This window comes from Podarcis gaigeae (genome assembly GCF_964106915.1).
Source record: "Podarcis gaigeae genome assembly, chromosome: 5".
In the NCBI taxonomy this organism is placed as follows: Eukaryota; Metazoa; Chordata; class Lepidosauria; order Squamata; family Lacertidae; genus Podarcis; species Podarcis gaigeae.
In genome coordinates, this window is record NC_139681.1 from 58347244 (window position 1) to 58372644 (window position 25401).

The 25401-nt window shown below is 40.9% G+C and overlaps 1 protein-coding gene and 1 long non-coding RNA gene across 2 annotated transcripts in view; one reads left to right on the forward strand and one right to left on the reverse strand.

Moving 5' to 3' along the window:
• FBXW4 (F-box and WD repeat domain containing 4) overlaps positions 1–19242 on the reverse strand; it is a 73368-nt gene extending 54126 nt beyond the window's left edge. Inside the window, exons 1-4 of the mRNA XM_083738034.1 lie at positions 18588–19242; positions 4478–4573; positions 3155–3340; positions 1849–1981 (exon numbers count right to left, since the gene is read on the reverse strand). Coding sequence (XP_083594160.1) covers positions 1849–1981; positions 3155–3340; positions 4478–4573; positions 18588–18811 — 639 coding nt within the window. The 5' untranslated portion in view covers positions 18812–19242. The remainder of the gene's footprint in view (positions 1–1848; positions 1982–3154; positions 3341–4477; positions 4574–18587) is intronic.
• LOC310844213 lies at positions 18581–20731 on the forward strand. The gene is made up of 2 exons (XR_014563999.1): positions 18581–18721; positions 20378–20731. It is a non-coding gene; the product is annotated as an uncharacterized lncRNA (long non-coding RNA).
• The last annotated feature ends 4670 nt before the right edge of the window (positions 20732–25401 follow it).

Below are 25401 nucleotides of genomic sequence, written 5' to 3' on the forward strand. Positions count from 1 at the left end.
CATTAGAGACCTACTAGGGATTCCCTTCTAGCTAGGAGTCAACACAAGGAAAATGTCACTTGGTAAAAATAAAAGCAAATTCCCTGCTCATAAGGATCAGGCTGGAAGAGTGTTAGGTGAGCCAGATTCCATTTCTGGGGGTTTTAAAAAAAGACAATGAGCACAATTAAAGCAGAATTCCCTTTGACTTTGAGGATTTTGCCCTCAAGGTCACAAGATGCCTTCCAAGTCTCCAGTGGCAGGGCATCAAAGAATCCCACATAGTGGATAGTTTAATTCAGTGTGATTAAAATTCAGAAACTGAGCTACTTTTCCATTCAGATCTCAGCCTGATGGGCCACAACAGGAGCACTGTTGAACATATTATAAAATATTAAGAAATGTGTTCCCATATGCATGTTTGGGTTAAAAGTAGGTCCTGGGTCTGAAAAGGTTGAAGATACCAGCTGTAGAAGTTCCAGCATTTTATTGTTCTCATAGGTAGGAAGTATAGATTCACAGAATCATAGAAGAATCACAGAGTTGGAAGGGATCCCGAGGGCCATCTAATCCAACCCCCTGCAATGCAGGAATCTCAACTAAAGCATATATCACAGATGGCCATTCAACCTCTGCTTAAAAACCTCCAAGGAAGCAAACAGCTCACAATAAACAATGAGTCATAATACAAATAACGTAAACAGCAAATAGAGCATTTTTGCCACTGGTTGACACTTTTGAAACACTTCACATTCTTCTTCTGCTGTTCAGCCTATCCTCTTAGTGGATTTCTTCTGAGTCTCCAAATTGTCAGAACCATTTGGCCAGTGCCAGAACCATTTGGTCAGTGCCCCATAAGGAAACTATCAGTTAAGACACAGTCTGCTGGCTGCTTGGGTGGGAATTGTTGCATGCAAAAGGCTCTGCTCATTGAAAGCAGCTCTAGAGATAACCCAGATCCCGATCTTAAACTAAGAGTAGGGAGCGTAGAATCAGAAAAGCTAGGACTGTTCACTGAAGCTGGACTAATCCTGGTCACTACCCCAAAGAATGTTCTTCCATCATAAGGGTAATGTCAGGGGAAGAGAAACACTAAATCCCTCTACATGTGTTCTCTCTGACAGCTTGCCACCCCAAACCTCAATAAATAAAAGCTCATGAAAAAACAAGCTGTTGCTCCACATCACTGTTAGCACAACTAAATTTCTAGCTAAAACACACACACACACAGAACCTTTCATCTCCCCATTTTTCTCTAGGAAAATAAAAATATGACTCAGACAGTGAAAACTTTGGCTCTCAACAAGGGCAAGAAACCATATGGCCCTCTAAATGTTGTTGGAATCCACCTTCAAGGATTATGGGAATTGTAGTCTTTCATTATCTGAAGGGCCACAGGTTCCCAACACATGCTCTAAACTAAGCATGTATGCCCTTTCAGCCCTAGAATCTTATAAAGGAAGAAAGAAGTGGCTGTATAAATATTCTGTCCTCCAAGAGATCCTGACCCCCACTCAATTCAGCAAAAGACCTAACAGACAGAAACCTTAAAGGGCAATGGAACCAGGACTCTGTCTGATTTTTGACTGTCATGAATCTCAGCAGGCCTATATAATGTCTGTGTCACAAGAGAAATGTAGTTAGTTACTCCACTTTGGGCAGGTGGCTCTGCGATACATGTCTGAAACATTTGAGATAAACTTGTATAGATGTAAGAAAATCCCGAAAATGGGCAGCAATGAAGCTGAAAAGTTTGTTTAACTGTTAATCCCAAAGAGAGGAATGAGAACAGCATTCCCCCATTCCATCTTCCAATTTTCTTTTCTTACACACACTCCTATAAGTATAAAGCAAGACATACACACTCACCTTTGCTGTTCTGTCCCTTGAACCACTCACAACGATAGCTCCTTGACAATCCACACAGTTCACTTCCTGTTCATGCCCCAAGAACTTGAAGCTGAAGGAGCCATTCAGCTTATGAAGGACAATATTGCCATCTCTGAAAAACAAAACCACAGTGAAGAAGGTGCATCTCCTTGGAACAAATGCCACAAGGCAAATGGCATGAGAGCTTCTCATATCCAAAACTACTCTCCTTCACTGAGGGTCAATTTACTGAATTCCGCTTCAGATTATCCCTGCCAATGAAAATGTAAAAGACGGATCTGAGAGAGCATGACGTAGAAGTGCTCTTCATGCTCTAGCTGGAGATATACCAACACAATAGTAGTTTCATTTCCTAAATACAACACACTATCTACACATACATTCAACCCAGCACATGCAGACAGGAGAGATCTCACCTCTGAGACCAATAGGTCTTGAAAACCCCTAGGTACAACAATGATAGAAACTGATGCAAAGTTGCCCTTTCATTTCATTTATTTCAAAAACTAGTATACAGAGATATTCAGGAAGTATTTATCTAATACAGCATATACATTCTATACTTAATTTGCCACTGAAGGCTGTGCAGACAACAAAGGACTTGCTCACATGTCCTAAAAGGTTTCTTTGGCAAATCCATGACCCCCACATGGCAAATGAACAAAGCACACACATGGTTTAACAGTCTTGGTCACAGTCTTGCAATAGGACAGGCCTGGGGAGGTCTGATTGTATATGCCACACTAAAAAAGAAATACAATCTGTGATCAAGCAACCCATACTCCGTACAAGAGAAGCTGAATTTAGCCACATGCATAAATTATGCAAACTGAGCAAAAATGCATAATCTCTTATTTTGCATAAATTATTCCACATTTTTTGATAGCCAAGGCTATTCAGGGTACAAAAGCTCCAACTGAAACCACTGGAAATCTGTTTCAGTCAACCTTCAGTTTTTGATCATATCCTTGCAGCTGTAAGGGCCAGAAGCCTGCCCTTTAAGAGTAAAATAAAAGAAAGCTTAAATTCTCAGTAAACTGAATTTTGTTGCCCCATACAACATTTCACACTTCTGCAGAATCACAGCACGTACACCACCCTGGCCATGGGGACTGATTTGCCCAGTGATCCCCAAACAGGAATCCTTTAAATAAAAGTCAGTCACGCAATGCAGAAGCTCTGAAAGTCAGTTCTTCCAGTTCTTGTTCAAGGGCACCTATAAACCAATGCTGGACGCTCAACTACCATCACCCTCCTTCTTATTTCCCTATAACAAAGAGCTTACCCTCCTCCACTGACAATATGGCCATTAGCAAGCACAAAGCGGCACACGTCCTCCTGGTGGCCAGAGAAGACTGCTTGGGAACAGTGTTGCAAGCTGGTACCATTGGGATGGAGCCAATAAACTTGAATGTCTTCTGCCTGGGATAGGTAGAGGTAGTCATCATCTAGCTGCATCCAGGGCATTAAACTGGAGGGGGAAATATATTAAAATTTTAGAAACTATGCTGACAGTTGACAAACATCCTAAACTCTTAATTATTATGGAACTTCAGGCCTTTCCAAATGCTTTTAAAGAATCCCATGATATATTTGTACTAACTCTAACCCAACGACCAAAGCCCATAGAAAATATAGCCTTGCTGTGGGGAGGTATCTCCCTGTTTGGCAAAGCTGTAAGAAAATATACAGAAGAAAATGTGACACACAGACCCAAGTACTACCCCTCCATCTTAAACTGATGGTGCTATTTTACTGCTGGTGTGAAGCGAAAGCTTTTACTTTTGCTTTTATGTGATTTATGGTGTTACCTTTTTATGATTATATTTGTTAACTGTCTTTGGAAAGGGGTTTTCCCTAAAAGCAGGACAAAAAATATATTGTTTGTTTGCGTTTTATAGCGCCCTTCGCCCAAAGATCACAGGGTAGCTCACAACAATAATAATATTATTATTATCATTGTAATCCAAAGACTTGGAATCAAACAAGCCTCAAATAATTATTATTGAAAAATATTATGTTAATAAGTGATCCATGTAAAAGCAGGCAGTTCTTTGGAGAGCTGGAAACTTTGGTGATGTTTAGCATTTTAAAAAATCAGAGACTGGATATTGTCTTCCCTGCCCACCCCATATGCTACTTAATTCCCCCCCCCCACTCTAATTTAAGTAGCATATAGTGAGGAAGGGGAGAACAATTAGTCTCAAAAGAGGAACTGAGAGGAAAGAGCAGCAATTTATCAGCAGCATCTTTAAACACTCCTGTTTAAAGTTAGCTGATTCACCACTTTCTGCTTGTAGATATTCTTCCTGCATAGTAGCAAGCAGCTTGGACACTGAGCTTTCAATGATAATTTGATAGTAAGACTTGACACACAAAGCATTTTTTGGTATTATAGTACTGTACTGGCAAATGAAAGCAGGTGGCAGAGAAAGCAGCATCAACAGCTACCCAATCTCAGAATGCCAAAAGTTAAAGAGGCTCAAACACTGTGTAACCAAAGAGATGCAAGAGCTGAACAGAGATAAAAAATGGGATGAACTCCCAAAGACAGAGAGAATTCTAGCTGAAAATCATGGGGCAGGAGAAAAGAGAATGAACCACTTGCTTGCGCTTCCATCTGAGGAGTGGGATTTTCCGGCAGCGTCCACGCCTCCAGTTCTGAGAAACCTTGACCCTTTCCTTCACTGGAACACCAGCCACTCTGCAGAGAAAAATTAGAGAAAAGTCAGGGCTGGGTAGGACTCCATCAGCTTACATAACAGAAAGGAACTAAATGACTCCATCACTATCCCAGTGCTTGAAGGAAGAAGGGAGATAACATTTGCCAACCAATGCCACTGTAGTATTGCTGAAAGCTACCAGAAGTAGAACTACATCAACTTGAGCCATTTTCAGTTCTCAACACTCTTTTTTCCATCTTGTTTTTGTGCCTCCTTAAATCATTAAAATTATGACCTGCTAGTTTATATTTTGAGTATGTTAGGAATTATAAACCAGATCATGATAGATCCAAGTCATAACTACGCAGCCAGAGGCTAGTTTTGCTACAGATCTCAAGAAGACAACTGCATAATAATTGTCCCAGCAAAAGAAAAACATCCAGGAATGAAAAAATATACGTCTTTCCTCATGTAGACAATTACAGATTTGAAATTACAGGAGGGCAAAATTTTACTAAAATTGCTAAATGAACATATGAATCAAAACAGCAACCCAGACCAACCTTCCAAAAAATTATGCTCTGTCAGAGAAGGCTTAGAGGACATGCTACTCAGAAAGGTTGACAAAAGCTTTATTTTCTCCCTTAAGCAATAGCATAACAACAAAAGGAAAGACTGAACATCGCTGAGATACAATCATGTTAAGTGCCACCTAGTGACTAATCTATATAATGGCATTATCCATACATCCAATTCCTCAAGAGATTTACCTTTCAAATAAAGTCATTGTCAACTTCCTTTTAGCAATTAAGGCTGTAACTCTATGCACTTTTACTTGACAGTAAACTTCATTAATGTAATGGAACTTGCTATGGCACAAACTTACACAGGACTGCAATGTATTTTCCATTTTAATTATTTCACATGAGGTAATGTACCAAACATTGTGCTGAAACACGAAACAAATCAAGAAATCGATTCCCATTTTTAAAAAATCCTTTATTACAGCACTATATTTAGTGTGCCAGTAGTTCAGTTACACTTCCACTTGCAGTGCTGGCACATACCCTACACTTCCAAATTTTGAAAAGCTCATTCCAAAAAGAAAACCAAGCCAGGATTTTTCTCCCCACATTCCGGAGCCATAGCAAATAGTTTTTTTCCATTTCAAAGTATGTGACTTGCAATGAATCTTCACACACAAGCCCAAAAGAAACGTGCAAGGTGGAAGTTACCAACTAGTCCAGGTGCAAAGCCAGCAACGTAGTACTACCAACCCATTTCATCTCTGAAATTAGGCACAAACATGATCACTCAGGGAGGCCAAGGAGGTTTTATTTTAACACTACCAAGAGCTAGAGTCTAAATTTAGCAGCCGGTGAACTGATAAAGCAAATAAAGAGAATCCTCTAAGAGCTCGGCATGAAAGAAAGCTACTTTAAGCAGGCATGTGCAACAGTGGGAGGAACAAAACTGCAGGAATGCTTTTGTCCTGGCTTTGTGCATTCCAGCACCAGGCTCACGGGCACCAACCGTTCAAATGTACGGCAGGTAACAGCACAAGAGCTATTGTGGCTGTTTATTATTAACACAAACTTGGAAAGGATTTCTGTTCTCATGGAACTAGAAAGGTGAGTTCAGGCTAGTTAGCTAGTGACCACTTCAGTGGGGTAGCCTAAGCAGGTGTAACGGCATTTGTTCACGTTCCATCCATTACCCTTTCCTTGCCCTTTCTTACCTCCCTCTGTTGTCAACTAGTGTTGAGATTTGTATTGTAAGATCTCTTTGGCAGATACTTCTTTTTCCCTTATGTTACTCTTTACCCAGTACTAAATCTTCCTTTTGATTGAAGGAAAGAATCAGGGGCACGTTTATAACGGGCTTTTGATTTTTCTTCATTTTAGCTGCAGCTTGAAGTTTCAAATGTCAGCTGCAAGAAAGGTGGGCATGGTTTCCCTAAAAGTCCTGATAGGTCAGTCTCCAGGGACTGGCAGGCCGAATAAGGCCTGTGGACTGGAGGTTTCCCCACTCCTGCTATACCATAAAAACACTAATGTACATTTTGAAGGTACAGTATAAGTATAAAACTCCATTGTTGCCTGCAGCAGCACTGTCCATATGTAGGCAGCTGGAGCTTTAAGGCATTATTATAACACCCTTTATTACTGTTGTAAATTTCCCCATCCCATGTAACTCAGCCAAACCCCTTCTGTTTCACCATCATGAAGGTGACCTTTAAAGGGAAAAGACCACAATACTAGAGGTTACCTTAAATTCCATAAAGTCTTCTGGACTAGTAAAATTAGGTACTAAATGAGGCCAATTCTGATATAGATGTGGGTTAACTTATAGACAGACCCGGTAGCAAACAGCAATGGCTGAGAGCACTCTACTTTTCTGCTCTCAACAGGAAACCACTCTTGCTTGCTTACATGGACCACTACCCAGCACACAGCTACGGGTACATAAAGGTGCATTCCTATGCCCAATTACCTGAGAGTAAACCCACTGAATGGGGTTTCCTTCTGAGCAGACATGCATATAATTGCACTGTAAGTCCCACCAAATCTGTGGAGCTTAATTGCAGCTAACTCTGTGCTGGACGGTAACCTCCAAAAGGACAAACAGATACCAACTGTCTTCCCATGGCATTTCCCCTTACACTGGAAATGCAAGACTATAGCAAGCACTGTCTCTAAGAAAATCACAGCAGTAAGCTAACCCTTAAGGATAGCAGTAGAAACATGAACCATGTTCTGCCCCCAAACAACAAAAAAAGAAGTCTGCAATTGGAGATTTGCTAGCAATTCCATCCATCAAACATGAGACTGAATAGAAGATGTCTAGTTCCCCATTAGCGGTGGGGACTAACAAAGAAGAAAGCTCTTTTCATGCATCAGTGGATAGAACTAAAAAAACATGAGGCACAGAAGAGATTTAAAACAATGGGTGAAGTAAGGTGCTGCTTTTAAACAGTTTCTTTTCCTATCCTAATAAGCTGTGCTAGAACAAGTGATACTAGAGGGATATTAATCACTGGCTACTGAAGGACTTGAAGTTCCCTGCAACTCAAACCAGAATAGTTGGCCCGGCAATAAAAGTATTTTTAATACTGACTTAACCATATTGTTTTAATAAAGACAATTAAGTTTAGATCCTGTTGGCCCGTGAAGTTTTTCCATCAATTTTAGGAGCATGGGAAGTTCACCTTGTATCAGTTCAAACCTGCCACGTATTCCTATGTATTTTAAGCAATTATCACCTTCACATTGACTTTAATTTCTTTTATCACAAAGAGAGGCTTCGCTGGGGAATCCTATACAAGTCTACTAAGTAGCAAGTCTCACTTTGTTCAATGAGGTTTACTCCCAAGCATAGAAGCCAACTCCTAGGGGCTGAGGTCCCTTTGCCGCCCCCCCCCCCGTAAAATATTTGAGGGGGCCACTCCCCGCAAAGTTTATGGACACTGCTATTCAAATGGTTTGTGTGTGCTGTGTCATGTGATTATGTTGGGTGGGGATTACCTGCCCCCCCCAAAAAAATACATTTTATTCAATGTGGGCATCCCTGCTCCCAAGGATGTATGTTTAGGATTGTGGCTTTATTTATTTACTTATTGATACTTTGTTAACAAAATGGGACACGGGTGGCACTGTGGGTTAAACCACAGAGCTTAGGACTTGCCAATCAGAAGGTCGGCAGTTCAAATCCCCATGACGGGGTGAGCTCCCGTTGCTTGGTCCCTGCTCCTGCCAACCTAGCAGTTCGAAAGCACATCAAAGTGCAAGTAGATAAATAGGTACCGCTCCGGCGGGAATGTAGACGGCGTTTCCGTGCGCTGCTTTGGTTCGCCAGAAGCGGCTTAGTCATGCTGGCCACATGACCCAGAATCTGTACGCCAGCTCCCTCGGCCAATAAAGCAAGATGAGCGCCGCAACCCCAGAGTCGGCCACGACTGGACCTAATGGTCAGGGGTCCCTTTACCTTTCCCTAACTGAGTTAACAATTACTTTAAAAAATAACACATGTAGAATTTATCTATCAATGTTGTTAGAAACTTCAGAATCTAGACCAGAATGGAAAAATCCAGGCAGCAAGATTTTTAAATGACAAGTTTTATTGACTTTGGTTTAATTTGTCAGACAAATAAAGCAAAGGGGTGCATTCAGGAAAAATGAGAGAATGCCCCCGAACACCAGGGGCAGACAGTTTTTATCCCCTTAGGCAAAGCAAAGTTCAGCCCTTGACCCAGCCCTCAAACATTCCCCTTTTTCCTATTCATTGAAGCTCAACCAATTAAAGAATTGATGGTGGCCCTTCGGTTCCAGGCTGCATTAATGTTTGAAACTATTAAACATGAAGTTTGATAAGATACATAGCTGAAGAAACAAGAGCAGGTGCACCAAGGAGTGCAGCTATTCTTCTTGACCATCCCTCTCTGTTCTTGATGACCTGTATTGTTTAAAAAATGACAAAGCACCCCTAAGGAGAAAAAAATATCCCTTTAAACAAACATCTCTTATAGCTGTTAATGCATGGGAGAATCTCTAACCTGGCCCTGAGGCCTAGCCAGACTCTAGTATTCCCAGCTCTCTTTCCATCGCCTGGGGCTCTCTCTCCCCCCCCCCTCCCCAATCTCCCTCCCTTTTCCGGCACTTTGTCACCATTATAATTTGACTGCATTCCTGGGCATGTGACCCACTTTAAACAAAAACACACAGAGATTGCCATCACCTAAGAATCTCGTTTTTAACAATCAGGAAAAGAGACTAGAGGGTCGGTTTGCAGTCTCTGTGCTTTACCTCCTACCCCGGCCCACCAAAATGGCAAAAAAATATGTCCACTGAAAGTATGAGGAAGAATTCCCACTTTAAATGCTAATGTTTTGCAAAAATGTCTTGGACCGGGTATTGACTTCCACTTCATGTCTGAAATCTAAATGCCCATTGATTCAGATTGAGTTCTAATTGTTTTATTTATTTGCTTGGAAATTTGTATCAGACCCCACAGCAAATTGTCAGGGAAACTCAGAAGATCAGGCAATAGCAAGACAGTCTGGGTATGGGGTTTAAAAACAGCATAAAACCACAAATAAATACAAAAATCAGATTTGAAGTTAAAATAAATCAAAAGGCATGAGAAAATGAAAAAAGTGCCAAAATAACTGTGGTAGGCACCAGGTAAACATCTGGGAAGAGCATTCTATAAGCATTCTGTATCGACATGAAAAGACTTTTTCCCTTGTAACCTGCCACAGCTTACCCAGCAACAACGCTCATCGAGGGCCTCCAATGAAGATCATAGGTCCCAAGTAGGCACATATGGAGACAGGTGACCCTTTAGGTATCCTGATCCCGAGCCTTCAGGTTGTGCCTGGAAATGGATCAGGAGCAACTTTTTTTGGCGAAGCACTAGTGTAATTTGCTTACTTAGAACCTTTGCAATGGCAGCTCCCCAAATGTAGAACTCTCTCCCAAAGCAAATTAGACAGGCTCCTTCTCTCCTGTCCTTTAGACAAGAGATTGAGACATTTTTGCTCTGCCGTATTTTCTTCAACTCTTTTATTGTGGTTTTTTAACTGCACTGATATTTGATTATTTCAAATAATATTTTTTTTGGCTCTTCTCAGAGCCAAAAGTCAGTATAAGCACCAGTGTGAGGCCATTTTGTGGACACTGCAATAAACCATAGTTTCTCATGCTAAGAACAAGCCAGAAAACCCTTTCACGTTCCTCCCCAAACACGACTGCAAAAATGAGGTAAGAAACTTTCACTTCTATTTTGATTAACCACAGTTTAGTGTTACATCCAAACTCTAAACAGTAGGTAATCTTAAGTGTTGTTTGCTGAAACAAGCCATAATTAGATTAACTACTGTTTCTTGGTTTCAGATGAAACAACCACAGTTTAGGGGGGGGGGGAACTGAGGCTTCCAATCCTCTTTGCAAAGGATAAGAGAAGGGAATGGTGTGTGAGCTCCAAAATCACTGCAGTTTGTTCCTATCATGACAAACCATGATTTACTGTGACATCCAAGCCAGCTCTACAAGCCTTTTATTGGATCTGCTTCCACTAGGGAATGTGCCAGCTTTTCAGATTTAAAGGATTGCCTGCACATGCCCACCAGCAAAAGCTGACTTGGAAGTTATTACCATACACTGCCTCCTTCCTCCTATGGTGCTAACACAACAAATAAGCCTAAACCTAGTAAAGCACTATTTTAGGATGCTTACAGAGACAGGATTGTACTTGAACCAAATAGGAGCGCTGGCCCTCTATGCCCTCAGGCATCATGCTGTCCACATTATGAAGAGACAGGAGCTTTCTTATCTACCATTTATCCACTCTGTCACTCTGAAGAGCTATCAATCTAGCTCAGAAATATTTCTTTTTCTTTATTTTCCTAGAATCCATTTTTAAGCAGCCTACTTCAGATGTCCTAAACTGGTAAAAATGTAGGAGGGGAAAGCAATGCAGAGGACATAGTACACAGACACAAGATTTAATGTTAATGTTCCCCTTTTAAGCCATAGATTTCTTGCTTTAGAATCTGAAGTAATGTGTAAGAAATGAAGATATTATCACCGTATTGACCCTACATATTTATCTCTTAGTTTAGTCACCCGCTTACAACACTAGTCGATTTATTCAGCACCAAGAGTCACCTTAGGCAGATACCACATCAAAAAGCTATTCTAACTACATCTTCTTTCTCCTTTCTTTGGCGATTACTCATAGCCAAGTAAGATTGTCTTCCATGGATATGGTCTTAACAGTGTGTCCATAAGCGACTGTGCAGGCCAATTCTGGATCCACATGTCCTTCAAAACTAGGGACATAGGTTTCCGGGTGGAAGTTGATCATGGTGAGGATTGGCCAAACGTGCCTTCCTCTTAGCATGTTTCTTGTTTTTGTCCTGAGTTCAAGCTTCTTCAAAGACCATGACGCATTTGGTAGAGGCTATTCTTCAACTGGAGCGCTTGCAGGCCAATGTTCCCAATTATCTGGGCTTATACTGCATTTTTTAAGATTTGCCTTGAGAGAGTCTTTAAACCTCTTTTGTTGTTCACCGGCATTTCGCTTTCCACTGTTATAGATATAATGCAATAGTATATACCCGTAATCTATTAGCCCCTTGGGTAATCTGATATAGGCCTAAAACGGTTTGTAAAGTATGGTGAGGAGTCAAATTATTTTTATTTGTCTTCTTATTTCGAAGCCAAACATCTCATAACACCATCACATTTGAAACATATCTTCATAATAATTATTTTAATTTAATCTTTAATAAATCTTATTTTATTGATGTTATATAACCTTGGTATGATCAAAATTCTTGTAAAAATCCATGGATGACACTAAAATGCATTTGAGCTATATGTAGCCTGGAAAGTGTATGTCATAGCTCTTTCAGTCTGGAAGCAAGTCCTATCAAAATGAAACAATTTATTTCCAAACAAGGATGCTCAGGTGCAGGGTGTTTGCTTAAAAAACAAAACACTATGTTCCACACTCAGCTACAGCTCACCCCAGATATATTTTTATTTCTGAATAGGCAAGTTTAAAAGGGAGAGCTAAGGCCAAGAGTAAGATGACAAGAAGGTGTACGATGAATAAAACAGAGTCCAAGTTAACTACCACATTGCTGGTCATAAAACCGCAACGGCAAAGAATGCTTTGGCGTTCAGGGAAGGGGGCTCATCATTTCTGACAACACCAGGAAGCACTTTAGAGATGTTGCTTTACAAGATCTGAAGGGAACTTTCTTACAGACTTTTGGTTACTGAAGGGCAGCATACAATTCTTTCAAATTATGCACTCAGTCACCACGTGCACATACTGTAATACAAGACCTCTCTTCCTGCTGCAATGTACATTTGGGCAAACTATATTAAAATCAAATGGCCCTTTCCTGCTCCTGCAGGTGATTGATCACAACCTCTTTCTCCCTGCCACCGCCTATAAAGAAATGCTAAACTCAGTTTTTATCATCACACAGAAACTGTTAAACAAAACCTTTTGCAAACTTCTGAAGACGACAATAAATACAGTTGTGAACCTTGGCTTCCTAGCTCCCATGTGCTCTGAATCAAGTACTGCAAATTCCATACTTAATAGTAAGTTCAAATACTCATGTGGACATTTAGAGATGTTTTTTTACCCTGTTTGTTAGAACACTGCACAATCCACCATAGATCATGTTAGAGACAAATACCTTAATCAATCTACCCCACCTGCAATACACAGCTGTGCACAGTACAGAAGCTCATTCCATGCTGGTCTCCTAGGAATTCAAAGGATAAAGAGAGAGAGCAGAAGCCACAATGTATGCTCACATAGAGGGCGAATGGCATTCTACAATTATTAGATGGGGCACCTCCAGTACAATAGGAAAGCATTAGTAGTCGTGCACAAGGCTGGAAACATGAGGCGTCCAACTCTTGATGACTGTACCAAAGTGTTCTGAGATAATTTTCATCCTTGTGCAGGAATAGCCAGCAAGGATACTCGGCCAATGTCTCCCTCTCCTAGGCTTCTGGAAACAAAATAAAACTTATAATGTAATACTCAAACTGTAATTTCCATTTTAAAAACTGACAAAAAAATGTCAAAGTAGAGAAACCTGACCACAACACCATCAAACCCTTGGCTAAGTGAGACGATAACCTCCAAACCAGTACACTGCTTATTTGTTTGTTTGCATGCTGTCATTCCACCAAACAGGGCTCAAGGTGGCTAGCTAACAATAAAAAACAAGTAAAATATAAAATGACAAAACATTAGCACACATAGGTAAAGCATCTGTAAAACCAACAAACAAAACTGGCTGTTGAGCAAACTGCAACATTTACACTGGCAAAACTAGTGAGCTTATAGATGTTAGTTAATTTCTGGGCCCAATTGAAGGTGCTTATATTACTTCTAAAGACCTAAATGAATAGAGCCCCAAATATCTGAAAGACCATCTCCTTTCCTACAGAACTCCCTCAGCTGTTGTGTAGGAACCCTCTTCATAGTTCTGCCACACTCATACATAGGTGGGGGTACAGAATGGGAGAAGGCATTCTCTGTGGCAGCTCCTAAGCACAGAGGTGCACCTGACACCTTCACTATATAGTTTTTGCCATACAGTGGTACCCCAGGTTAAGTATTTAATTCGTTCCGGAGGTCCGTTCTTAACCTGAAACTGTTCTTAACCTGAAGCACCACTTTAGCTAATGGGGCCTCCTGCGCCGCCGGAGAACGATTTCTGTTCTCATCCTGAAGCAAAGTTCTTAACCCGAGGTAATATTTCTGGGTTTGTGGAGTCTGTACCCTGAAGCGTATGTAACCTGAAGCGTATGTAACCCGAGGTACCACTGTATACTGAAAACACAAGTCTTTACCATTACTTTTGACACATGATATATATACACACATATTAGGGCCCACCTTATGCTTCTGAATCAAAATTGTTTCAACTGATTTTAATATTGTCTTTTTATATTGTTGTTGCCCACCCTGTGACCTTATGGTGAAGGACAGGTAAGAAATCCAGTAAATAATAATAGAGGCCAAAGGTATATTTGAATAAATATGTAATTGATTACATGTCAGAATAAGTATGTAATTGCCTGCCAGCTAAAATTCAGCAGAGAAGGGGCTCCCATGGATCTTCTCTGGAAAGAAGTTGGCCTAGTAGCAGCCATCTAGAATAGCAGCCATCTAGAACAGCAGCCATCTCTCAGCTTCCTGTCAAATGCAGCCTAAAGCTGGTTTGAAATGGATCTAGATAATTCACCTCATCCAAGAACACCTGGAGCTGAGGTGCCACTACATACTCAAGAACCTCATCCAAGAATATAGAATATTAGAGATTAGCTGGAAATAATCCTATATGGTCGGATTTGGAGAGGTGTTAGCTCAAAAGTCCAAAACTAATGTTGAAAGCAATATTAAAACAAACAAACAAATTTGAAACCTGTAGCTGTGACTCTGACTACCACAACTTATTTTCAAAACTTGTTCCTTTCTGAAGTCCTTAAACAAGACAGATATAAACCTACATAATTATACCTAAAATTAACACACAACTGCCAACCCCTAGTCACCATCCTTGCACCCGCACACAAGATCTGAGAAATTCAAAGTTGTTGTCTGCTTCACTGTAACTGTGGGCCCACCTTATCCCACCCATAGCTCCATCTGCCCCATGATATGCATCTGTTATGTGGGAGGAAAATGGTTATAGGTAGTGTTTGCTGGCAGGGGTATCAAACCCAAGTCCAAAGACTAGTGTATGCTGTACAGTGTATTACTGTACATGTCTTCTACTGCAAGCTAAGAAGCATATAACCAGTTCACTCTCTGACCACAGGCAAAAAAAACCCCAGTACTACTATCACACAATGTGCTCAAATCTAGGAAGCCTTATAATGCCCAGGGATAAGAAGCAAAATACACGAAGAGGCCAATTCTAAACATTTTTCCATCCCTCTTCACACAGTCACACTCATAATGCTATTGAGGTATTTTAAGAGTCCACTATACAATAGAAAAATGCATTCAAAAAAAGTCTTTAAGAAAAGCTTGTGAACATTTAAAGTTACCTCGAGAGGTTTATATATGCTTTCATTTGTAAACTTTCCTCAGTTGACTGAAATTTCAGATTATTGTTCAGCCTTTCACTTTAGAAATAAGAGTAGAGACCCTACCAACTACTGCACCTGTTATGCTGTATACCTGACCCCCTCCTGCATCCAATGTAGAGCTTATAGTTAATGAAAAAATACAAAAATTCATTTCCTCAGAAGGAAGGACAATATAGCACAGCAAGCAGATCCCAGGTGCTGAAAGATACAACAATCCTACAGCCCTCACCCCTGCCGATTTTAATGTACTATCGCCCAAGACACTAGTGCAAAGGGAATTTCCTTTACTACCTCCCACAACCCCAGGTCTTGATGTGTCTCCTTGGTTTTCCATTCAGGAACATTTTTAAACAGATTAGCATAATAGGGGATTTTTTGGAAAGAGCATTAAGTTCTAAAGCTATCTTTAAACTGTTCAGGGCCATCCAACTAATGTTAGTTGGGCCCAGTAGAATCTGTTTCAACTTTAATAATTATTTCATGGTTCTTGGCTCATGATTAACTGAAGATTTTGGTGTTTTTAATTCAAATGCATCAGATTTTTTTAAACACTTCAGGTTCTGCCCCTATGAACCTTATAAGATACACTCAAATGAAAGATTGGATTTATTAAAAATTTATCTGAGAAAAACACCAAAACAAATTAATGAAAATCATCCAGAGACGAGTTCATCTGGTGAAAAAGTGAGATCATCTGGAGCAGGCTTTCTCAACCTCAGCCCTCCAGATGTTTTGAGACTACAATTCCCATCATTCCTGACCACTGGTCCTGCTAGCTAGGGATCATGGGAGTTGTAGGCCAAAAACATATGGAGGGCCGAGGTTGAGGAAGTCTGATATGGAAGAATGGTGTTCATTGTCCCCCATGTTACAGAGGCCCAACTGGTCTCAGCTAGAGTTGGGCATTTAGTGTCATCTGTCCAATACTGTGGAAAATTCTTCCAGCAATGATTTGGCACTTTCAGGCATTCTCACTTTCAGGCATCTCTTGAAGGCTCTTGTACTGACAGGCCTTGCAGCTGTTTATTTCTTTTTTTTTACTAAGTCACCTGAATGATTATCTGTGATAAGTGAGAATATTAAATTGTGTCTTTTAGTGTACACCACCTTGATATATTTTATGATACAGTGGTGCCCCGCAAGACGAATGCCTCGCAAAACGAAAAGCGCGCAAGACAAAAGGGTTTTTCGGTTTTTGCGTCGCTTCGCAAGATGAATTTCCCTATGGGCTTGCTTCGCAAGACAAAAACGTCTTGCGAGTTTGTTCGCTTTTTTCCTAAAGCCGCTTGAAGAGGCGCAGTTGCGACGGACCGTGCTTCGCAAGACGAAAAACATTGCAAGATGAAAAGACTCGCGGAACGAATTATTTTCATCTTGCGAGGCACCACTGTACGCCAGTATAGAAATACTTATTATAAATAAATAAAATACCACATAAGTTGTTAAATACCAAAAGAGCTTACAGTATATAGTTTTAATATGGTTAAGAAATCAAAGAAAGACAACTTTCTCTCCACTTAACTACTATTAAGGGATATGTCAACAACAGCATTCACCAGTTACCACTAATCCTTTAACCAGGATACAAAGCTGTGTGTTTGTCCTGTGTGTGCACGCACATGGGAGAGTGTGCATGTGTGGGAGTCTGAGATGACCATTCTTGCTTTAGGTCACATCCACCACTGGCATTAGTCCCCAAAGAGTTGGCCAAAGGTGAATGAAACCCTCAAACAAGAACAAGCAAGACCAGCTGTTGCCTGATCAACATGGACTGTCAACAGCTCTTCAATGTCTCAAGAAGGAGTCTCTCTCCAACCTACTACTTCAGATGTAGCTAGAGATGCCAACGATTGAACTAGGGGTCTGCATATATGAGCTGTATGGAGCTATAGCCTCCTTCACAAAATACCATTGATTCAATTGTCACTACTAGTAAACTGGGTTTTATTAAATATATAGCATAGCATCTACATGAACATTTCAGCTGGACAGTTACCAGCTGAAATGTAAACTATTTAGATGCTATGCTGCATCTGTTGCATCCAGCTACATCATGGGGCAATTTATGTCACACATTTCTTCAGAAAACAAAGGAGGCAGGGAAGTAGTGAGATTTTCCTCACCACATGTTGATGATATTGGCAGTTTGTTTCCCACACAATTACAAATGCAATGATCCATGCGCATGAAAGTGCAACATTATACACTTCCCAGTTTGTGCACTTCAGAAGCAAACCCGGAGGACAGGGTAAAGGAAGATAAAGCAAATCAGGAACACAGTAAGTTCTGTGCTGATGTATATTAAGTGCATTGTTTTAACATTGTAATTTTGCATTAACTCCATCCCTTAAGTAGAGTTTGAGTAGAACTTAAACATACTAATCAGTAATTAAGCATAGGTCAGAAAAGAACCAATCTAATTCAGTTGTGATTCCAGCCTTGCTACACTTGAGGGGCACAGAGTATCCCGAGTAATCACAGGAGGCCCACAACTACTATCATGGCAACAGGAATACACAACACCTTTAATCGACCTTTAAATTTCCTGCATATTAAAACTGAAAGGTCCCTGCTGACAAAGAAGTAAACTCACTTTTCTTCCACTTTCTGTATCAGGTTATAAATTATTAAGAAATGCCCTACTTGAGACTCAAGGCACTTTGGGATGTCACATGGAAATGGAACTAGACCCAAGGGCTATTAGGTATCCCTGGGTCTCAAAGTGTTGCCTTCTGTTCAGAACCAGGGCTGTACAACCCAACAGACAACGCAACCGAGTTCAAAGAGAGACTGAAGTCAATGGGACTTACTGCCAGAAGGAAGCCCCCCCCCCTTTATTCTGGAAGCATATATAATCACACAATTGTAGAGTAGAAAGGGACAAGCCCACATCTACATCTTTTTCAGTGTTTCCTAAAGCGTGCCTCCAATGTTAAATTGTAGTGAAAACAGGCGCCGTGTCTGCTATCCAAAACTTAGCATCCGCTGTCACAGTAATAGATGTCCTAAAGTCCTGGGTCCCTTGCAAGATTGTGGGATTTAACATTGGATGGCACAGATCAATGAGTCCAGGACACAACATACCGTGTCTAATAAAGTACCTAAGGACAGTACGTCCCGGGACAACAAAACGAAGCACAGTTCGGCCCCTGAACTGACTTTGTATCCCAGGCTGCTTCGCGCCCATTACGAGCCCCGAACCAGATCTCCGCCCCTCCGCCAGGCCATCCGGACTCCTCCGCGGGAATCCGCGGCGGTCATCCTCCCTCCCTCCCTCCTTCGCCGGGCCCTGGCGCTTCAGGAACCCCCCACCTCCCCTGACAGAGCGGGCGTGGCCTTGGTTACAAGGGCGCCCCTTAGCAACCAGCTAGGCCGCGAAGCCCCGTGTTTTCCCAGCCGGCTTTTCCCCAGCCCAGGCGCTTACAGGTCGGCGCCGTGCGCGCTGAAGCCTGCGTTGAGGCAGGAACGGGCGAGTCGCCTCCACAGCGCATCCCGGCAGGTGAAGCGGCAAAGGCGGCGGCAGGTCTGGCCCAGGCGGCCCAAGGCCCGCGCGTCCAGGTACGAGCAGATGAGCAGCAGTAGCTCCTCCGGCAGCGCCCACAGCGGGCAGCGGCTCTCCGCCTGCGGGGGGCTGCCCGGCCTCCCCATGGAGCAGAGGCCTCGCCGGCCCGGGCCCGGCAGCGACAGACTCGGAAACGGAGCCGCCGCTGCCGCTGGGCCCGGGTAGGCCGCCGCTAGTCGGGGGCGGCGGTTCCTCCCCGCCTGGTCGGTCAGTCACATGGGTACGTCCCGCCCTCGGGAGACCGGCCCTCGGTAGTGCGTTCATTGGATCCGCGATGGTTTCAGGGTGAGAAAGGGGGGAAAGAAACAGAGGGACTCCCTTTTGGCACGGCGGGGACACGTTTCTCTCCTCAGGAAACATATCGTCATGTTACGATCCGCAAACTTCTCAATGCTGGAATAGTACAGTTGCAGGCAAAACCCACGTCTGCAGCCCAAACGCCAATAAAAGAGGAGTGTGCTAGGGAAACGTGCCACTTCCCTTTCCATGGGTTGTAGGCAAGTCTGTTTTAGACACACAAGCACGTTTTGCAATAGGGGGATAATAACATACTGACATATTTCACAGGGTTATTATGATTAAAACTGAGGCGGTGTATGCGCTTTGAACATGCCAGAAATTCTATATGAGTGCTAAGCTTTTTTTTATCTCTGTGGTGCAATCCTGTGCTTGTTTACTTCCCATTGAAGTACCAGTAAGTGTTCAAGCATGTATGACTGCAACCTGTGTCTTATAAATTCCTTACAGGATCAGTTCCCCCTAGAGAAGATGTGCATTGCCCAGGCTGTTGTTTCAGAATCAAGAAAATTCTGAACATGCCGAAATAGGACGTGGTTTGTGTCATAGTAAATTAAAGCCTGTGGTAGAATTTACACCTATTTTATGGTTAGAGGTGCTGGTTATGTACACATTCACTGCTTAAAACGCCAGGAGGTTGTCTTCTCCCCCATCCCCCCCCCCCCCCAGCATTTCAAGTTGCCTTAAGTTGCTGTACAGACCAGAGCAGGGGGCAGGAATATCTTCATCCAGTCCCCATGACTTGCTTAGCTTCCACCAGCCAAACTCCAACTCACTGAAGATGTGATTTGTAAGCACAGTTTGTTAACTGGCTTCCTGCTGAAATATAGCATATAGACACACAAGCTAACTACAGTAGTGCAATGATACAATAAAGTATGTACCTTGATTTTGATACAAATGTGTATTCAGAGCCTTTCGGGTCATTCCTGTAAGATCTCAGAATATGTAGATATTGACACCTGCTTGTCCAGCATGCAGACTCCACTTGAGCCTTTGTACTCACATACCGGAGGATGCAGGGAATAACTAATGCAAATAATTAATATCCAGCAAATTGGACATGTTGCAAAGTTCCTTGTGAATAAACATACATTGTTTCCTCTGCACTATCTCTGTCAATATGGACCAAGGCATTCTCAGGGCAAGTTTTATTCTCTGTGCAACTTATTACCAAGTACAACCATTTCCTTTTGTGGGAGGAAAAAAAGGATACATTCAAAAATACTGTCAGGGAAGCTAAGTCTGTTTCTGGTCCTTGGCAGTCACAAGCATTCAGATAACAGGAGTGCTCTATTGCTGTACTGTAATATTAATTTAAATGCCTGATACAAATGACATCTTTTTTATTTCAGAGTCAGTGGAGCTAAATATTGGCAAAGCTACTTTCTTCATACTGTTTCCTTGAAATGGATCTATTACGTGCTACACCATTTCTAGCTGAAAAACAAAACATTCTTCATGTGTCAGATGATCATCAAAGATGCATAAGATGTTCAGAATGTGAGAAGAAAAGGTTGGGATACAGTCTTTGTTACAGTTTTTGAATGGAATAAAATAGCTGGTGCTAAACCATATGCTGCAACGTTTCCAGTAGTATATGGCAATGGCTGTATTAAATATTCTTTTGGACCTGATGATGATTGTAGACTTTAATGCAATACAACTTGCAGACAATGTTTCTTCAATAAAGCAGAGTTGAAAACAAACTTAAGACAGACAAGTGTGGTTTTCAGTCTTCACATCAAGTAGAGCAACTAGTTAAGTAACATACCATTTGATTCAACACTTTCCATAGTTGCACAGTCTCCTAGGACCAAGGACCAAGTTAAACCTCTTCTTTCACCTCTGAATTTGAAATAAATTGTTATATTTATAATAAATTCTGGAAAAGTGTGATATGAAAGAATAAGAGTTATTAAAGATTACATCAAATTGAGCTAAGAAAACTGGAGGATGCCATCAGCATAAAATCATAGAATTGTAGAGTTGGAAGGGATCCCAAGGGCCATCTAGTCCAGCCCCCTGCAATGCAGGAATTGCAACACATGAAAAATGGCCATCCAGCCTCTGCTTAAAAACCTCCAAGGAAGGAGAGTTCTCCACCACTCGTGGGAGTCTGTTCCACTGTCCAATAACTTTTACTATCAAAAAGTTCTTCCTGATGTTTAGTTTGAATCTCCTTTCTTGTAACTTGAATCCATTGAATTTGGTCCTAGGTCATTAATGAACACTCAGCTAACTTGGATATGTATATGGAAGCAGAGTAATTAAAGATTCAAATACCAGGTGGAGATACATTTGCATGAGAAGTAATTTACCACTCCAGTTATTATAAGATCTTCACAGGTAAGAACATCAACAAACCTGTTCTGTAGCAGCCACAAATTCCAAAAGTGTGAGAGAGAATTTCTTGAGATCACTGAGAGGAAAGTTGGTGAGAAATGCCGTTATTGTCTTGTAAATTCCTGCACAACCTACAGTAAACCAATTTGGCATATAAGCAGTATATAAATTAATAATAATACAATATCTGTATGATACTCATGTAGTAAATTAACAGTCACCTGTCCGAGAAAGGTTTGTATACAAAGTTAAGCATATAAAGTTAAGCATATAATAGCAGAAAGGATGTTAGGCATGTCCAAGGAAATGTAAATCTGTTCAGCTGATGTAAATCTTGTAGCCATGAGGAGGGAGATACTCAAGTTGTTTTATATAATTTGTTGAACATACTAATTTTGATAGTCTATAACAATACTCAGAAACAAATTGGTTCATACACATTGATTTAATATTGATTCAACATACGGAAAATCGGAATTCAAGCTTTAACATACCTTGCCTTCCATGCACTATTATGGTTGCTGATGTCACAAGCTGCATCTAAGGAATCTGGAAACATGCTTTCTGCAGTCTGGCGCTCTGCCTCTTCCCTGCAATTTTGCTTCCTCATTTCTTAAAGACAGTTTCTGGAGTTTGTGGCAATGTGTCTCTTGATGCATTGTCTCACTACCCTCTCTCACTGCCTCACCCTCAAACCAACCCCCTGTCATCTGTCCTTCTCTGAATATAATAATCTATCTGGTTTGATGGCTTTCATTACATAGCAAGGAGATTTGTGGTCATAACAAGCCCCACTGTGGAAGGGTAATGCATTTTCATATATTTCACACTGCAAAGATTGGTGCTTAAAGGAAAGCATAGAAACTGACAGCAAATATGAGAATACAGTATTTGCAGCAGACCAGCTTTTTCTTAGTGTGTAGCTAGCTGGGTTGTCTTTCTCAATTCAGATTAGGGTAAGCAGCAAAGCCTCCATTTGTGTGATTCCATTTGTGTTCCAATGAGGTAGATAGCCTCAACCTTTGATACTTGGATGTGGGGGATATTCCTTTTTGTCATCTCTTCCATGCAAAATATAATGCCTGTACTGTCTTAATATGAGCATACATAGATTACGGTTCCCAGAAATAAGTTTCTCCACATTTATGAGCGCATGTACGCAAAAGGCTCATACAGCAGCTTTTTTTTATTATGTTTTGCATCACATGTAATGTACATGTGTGTAGTGCTGTACACAAAGTGGTTCACAAAGCTTCTAACATAACCAAAAGGCAACAGGCATAAGAACTACCTGTTCATTACTTGACTGCTGTTTTTATTTGCACTCCCTTTTTTCAAAGGCTTCCTCTTTATGCTGCTGGAGCTTTGTACCTTTTCAGCAAAAGACACAGGTCATGCGGATGAGATTTTTCTGTTTTGTTTTTCTTTCTAGCTAACACTTTTGTGTATTTCTGAAATTCAAGACACCTCTGATACTAGCAAGGTACTTATCTGTAACGCCATCACTTTGAGGGATTAAAGCCAGTTACTTGTTACACACTTAGATCAAGAGTTATCTGAGTAGAGAGGCTGTCCTGTTAGGGTTGGGGAAATCTGGTTTTGATCTTGAGTTGTTTTGATTTTCTCTTGAGAGCAAAACCATGTTATTTTAACTCCTGAATAAGGTGGGCTACCTGGCTGTGTCTCTTTCTCTCTTCTTTGGCAGAAAGGATTAGAAACTTCCACAGAATCAGCTCTCTATTAAAGCAGAGTGCTCGCTATTGAGTGGCAAGGAATGGAATTGTTTTCAGATTATATGTGTGTGTGTCTCTCTCTTTCCCACATCAAAGACTTTGATGGAAGTTGTTCACGCTATTGTCAGGAATGCAGGCATCGGCACAAAGGTGATTAGCAAAATTGCTTTTCTACAAGAGAAGCACAAAAAATTATCAAGGGATTAAGGGGGATAAAAAAGTTTTCATTGAATTCGGGGTGCAGTCTTCTCCAAATCATGGTTCATGGGTTTTACTTCACAAAAGTAGCCCATGACAAATCAGAGCAAATAGGTCTTCTGCATATATGTATTTATTAGAAAGAATTATTTGTTTCTGCTAAAAAAAAGTTTCTTGGTTCTTATCTTCCAAGGTGTCCACCAACTATTCATTTATTTATCAGAGCAGAAATAGGCCTCTTACTAGCTTGTGATGTGTGTAATTAATTAAATAATGAAATACTATAGAGCTGTGACCATTCAGTGAAAAACACAATTTGTAATCTAAAATATTTTTATAACAACAGAATTTAGAACAATAAAATATACTACCATTATCTCTTTCCCTTACACAAACAGTTCATCCAAAATATGGTATAGCTGCACTCATCCTGATATTTGACATCTCCCAGTTATTCAGATACTTTCCCCAGCTACGTCCATATAGCAGTAGGCAAGGGATATTCAGTTCACCCCTCTTAGAAGACAGGGAAATAGGTGTATGATAAAGCCTAAAGATGTAGGCTTGATTGGACAATGGCCTCATGTGTCTTGCTTCCCAATATACTCTGAACAGTACCCCAAATAAGCATATGAGCAAAAACATATGAGTGACTTTGGTTTCCATCCACAAATCAGTTTAGGCAGAATACTAAACAGGCTAATATAAGTTATCTAAGCTGCCTGGCATTATTCAATTGGTTTAAGTTCAAGTACTCCAGTTTAATCTGTTTGTAGATCAGGTTTCTTAATTAGCACACAAACCTTAATTCATCCCATTTAATCGATTTTTATTTTATTGCCTCTGTTTACTAAAATGTTCTTAAGTATCTCTTCACAAAGAGATCATTTTAACTTTAATACAAACGATGTCATCTCTCTCCCTGCCCCAGGCTATATCAGGCTGTCACTCACCAGCCAGCTGTGGAATTCTGAAAGATTCCATTTAAAATGCTTTACAATTCCAAATGCACAATTTCTAATGCCACAGTGTGACTGCCACACAGATTGAGAAACGCCCCAACCCTTCAGGCTTCAAAGGCCGGACATCCTTGATCTCCAGAAGGAATGTGTTTGAATCCTGGGTCTTTTTAGTGGGCTCTTACAAAGATATTTATTTTAGGAGAGGGTTTTTTCCCCCTTTCACACTTGAAGCCTGACCTTGCTTTTTTAAAAATCAATAGCAAAACTCCCATGTTCTCCTTTGGTAGCAGAATTGGGGCCCATTTTAGTGAAACATTCTTTAGGGGTGGGGGGGTTCGGGGGGGTTGGTTGGTGTGTTTTTTTTTTAGTGGGTTGCCGAAAGCTTTTGTCATGAACAATTAGAGCTTCACAGAAAGAGTGCTTGAGCCTACCTCTTATTTATTGCAAAGGCAAGAGTCAAAGAAACAGTCCGTAGACTGTGGTCTCCCCCCCCCCTTCAAGAGCTACAGCCCTTTCACTGCTTCTCATGTGGGTTACTTTTGTTGGGTGCTTCTCCTTCAGATACAGAATTATAAGCAACAGTCTTGTTCATTGCAGACTGATCTATAACTGCCTATGTTAAGAAACAGGAATTGATTAAGTGCTTGCATTTTCTGTACTTTCCCAGGAAAGAATGGCTCTGTGACTGTGTATTCTCCAATATCACCTTTGCTGATCAAGGTGTTTGTCACCTGCCTGCCTTCTTCTTTTCCTTTCCATTAATTATATTTAGAAGGTTAGGGCGGGAGTCAGAAGAGTTTATAATAATGCAGTTCTCTGCATGTCATCTCAGAAGGAATCCAGTACACACCACTTATAAAATATATACAAATGTACATCCTTCTTTATAGTACCTTTTTACTTTAATAGTATAAGAGTAAACTTTCACATCCACACCAAGAATAATGTTTTCTAAAATATTTACTTTTTAAAGTTGGGTTTTAGAGAGTGGCTTACAAGATTAGAACCAACACAACTAAGATTGCAATCCTATATACATTCATGGTAAAAGGGTGGGTATGAAGTAAGGTATGCTCCATTGAACTCAGTGAGACTTAACTTCTGAATAGACAAGTATATGTTTGTGCTTTAAATCATAAA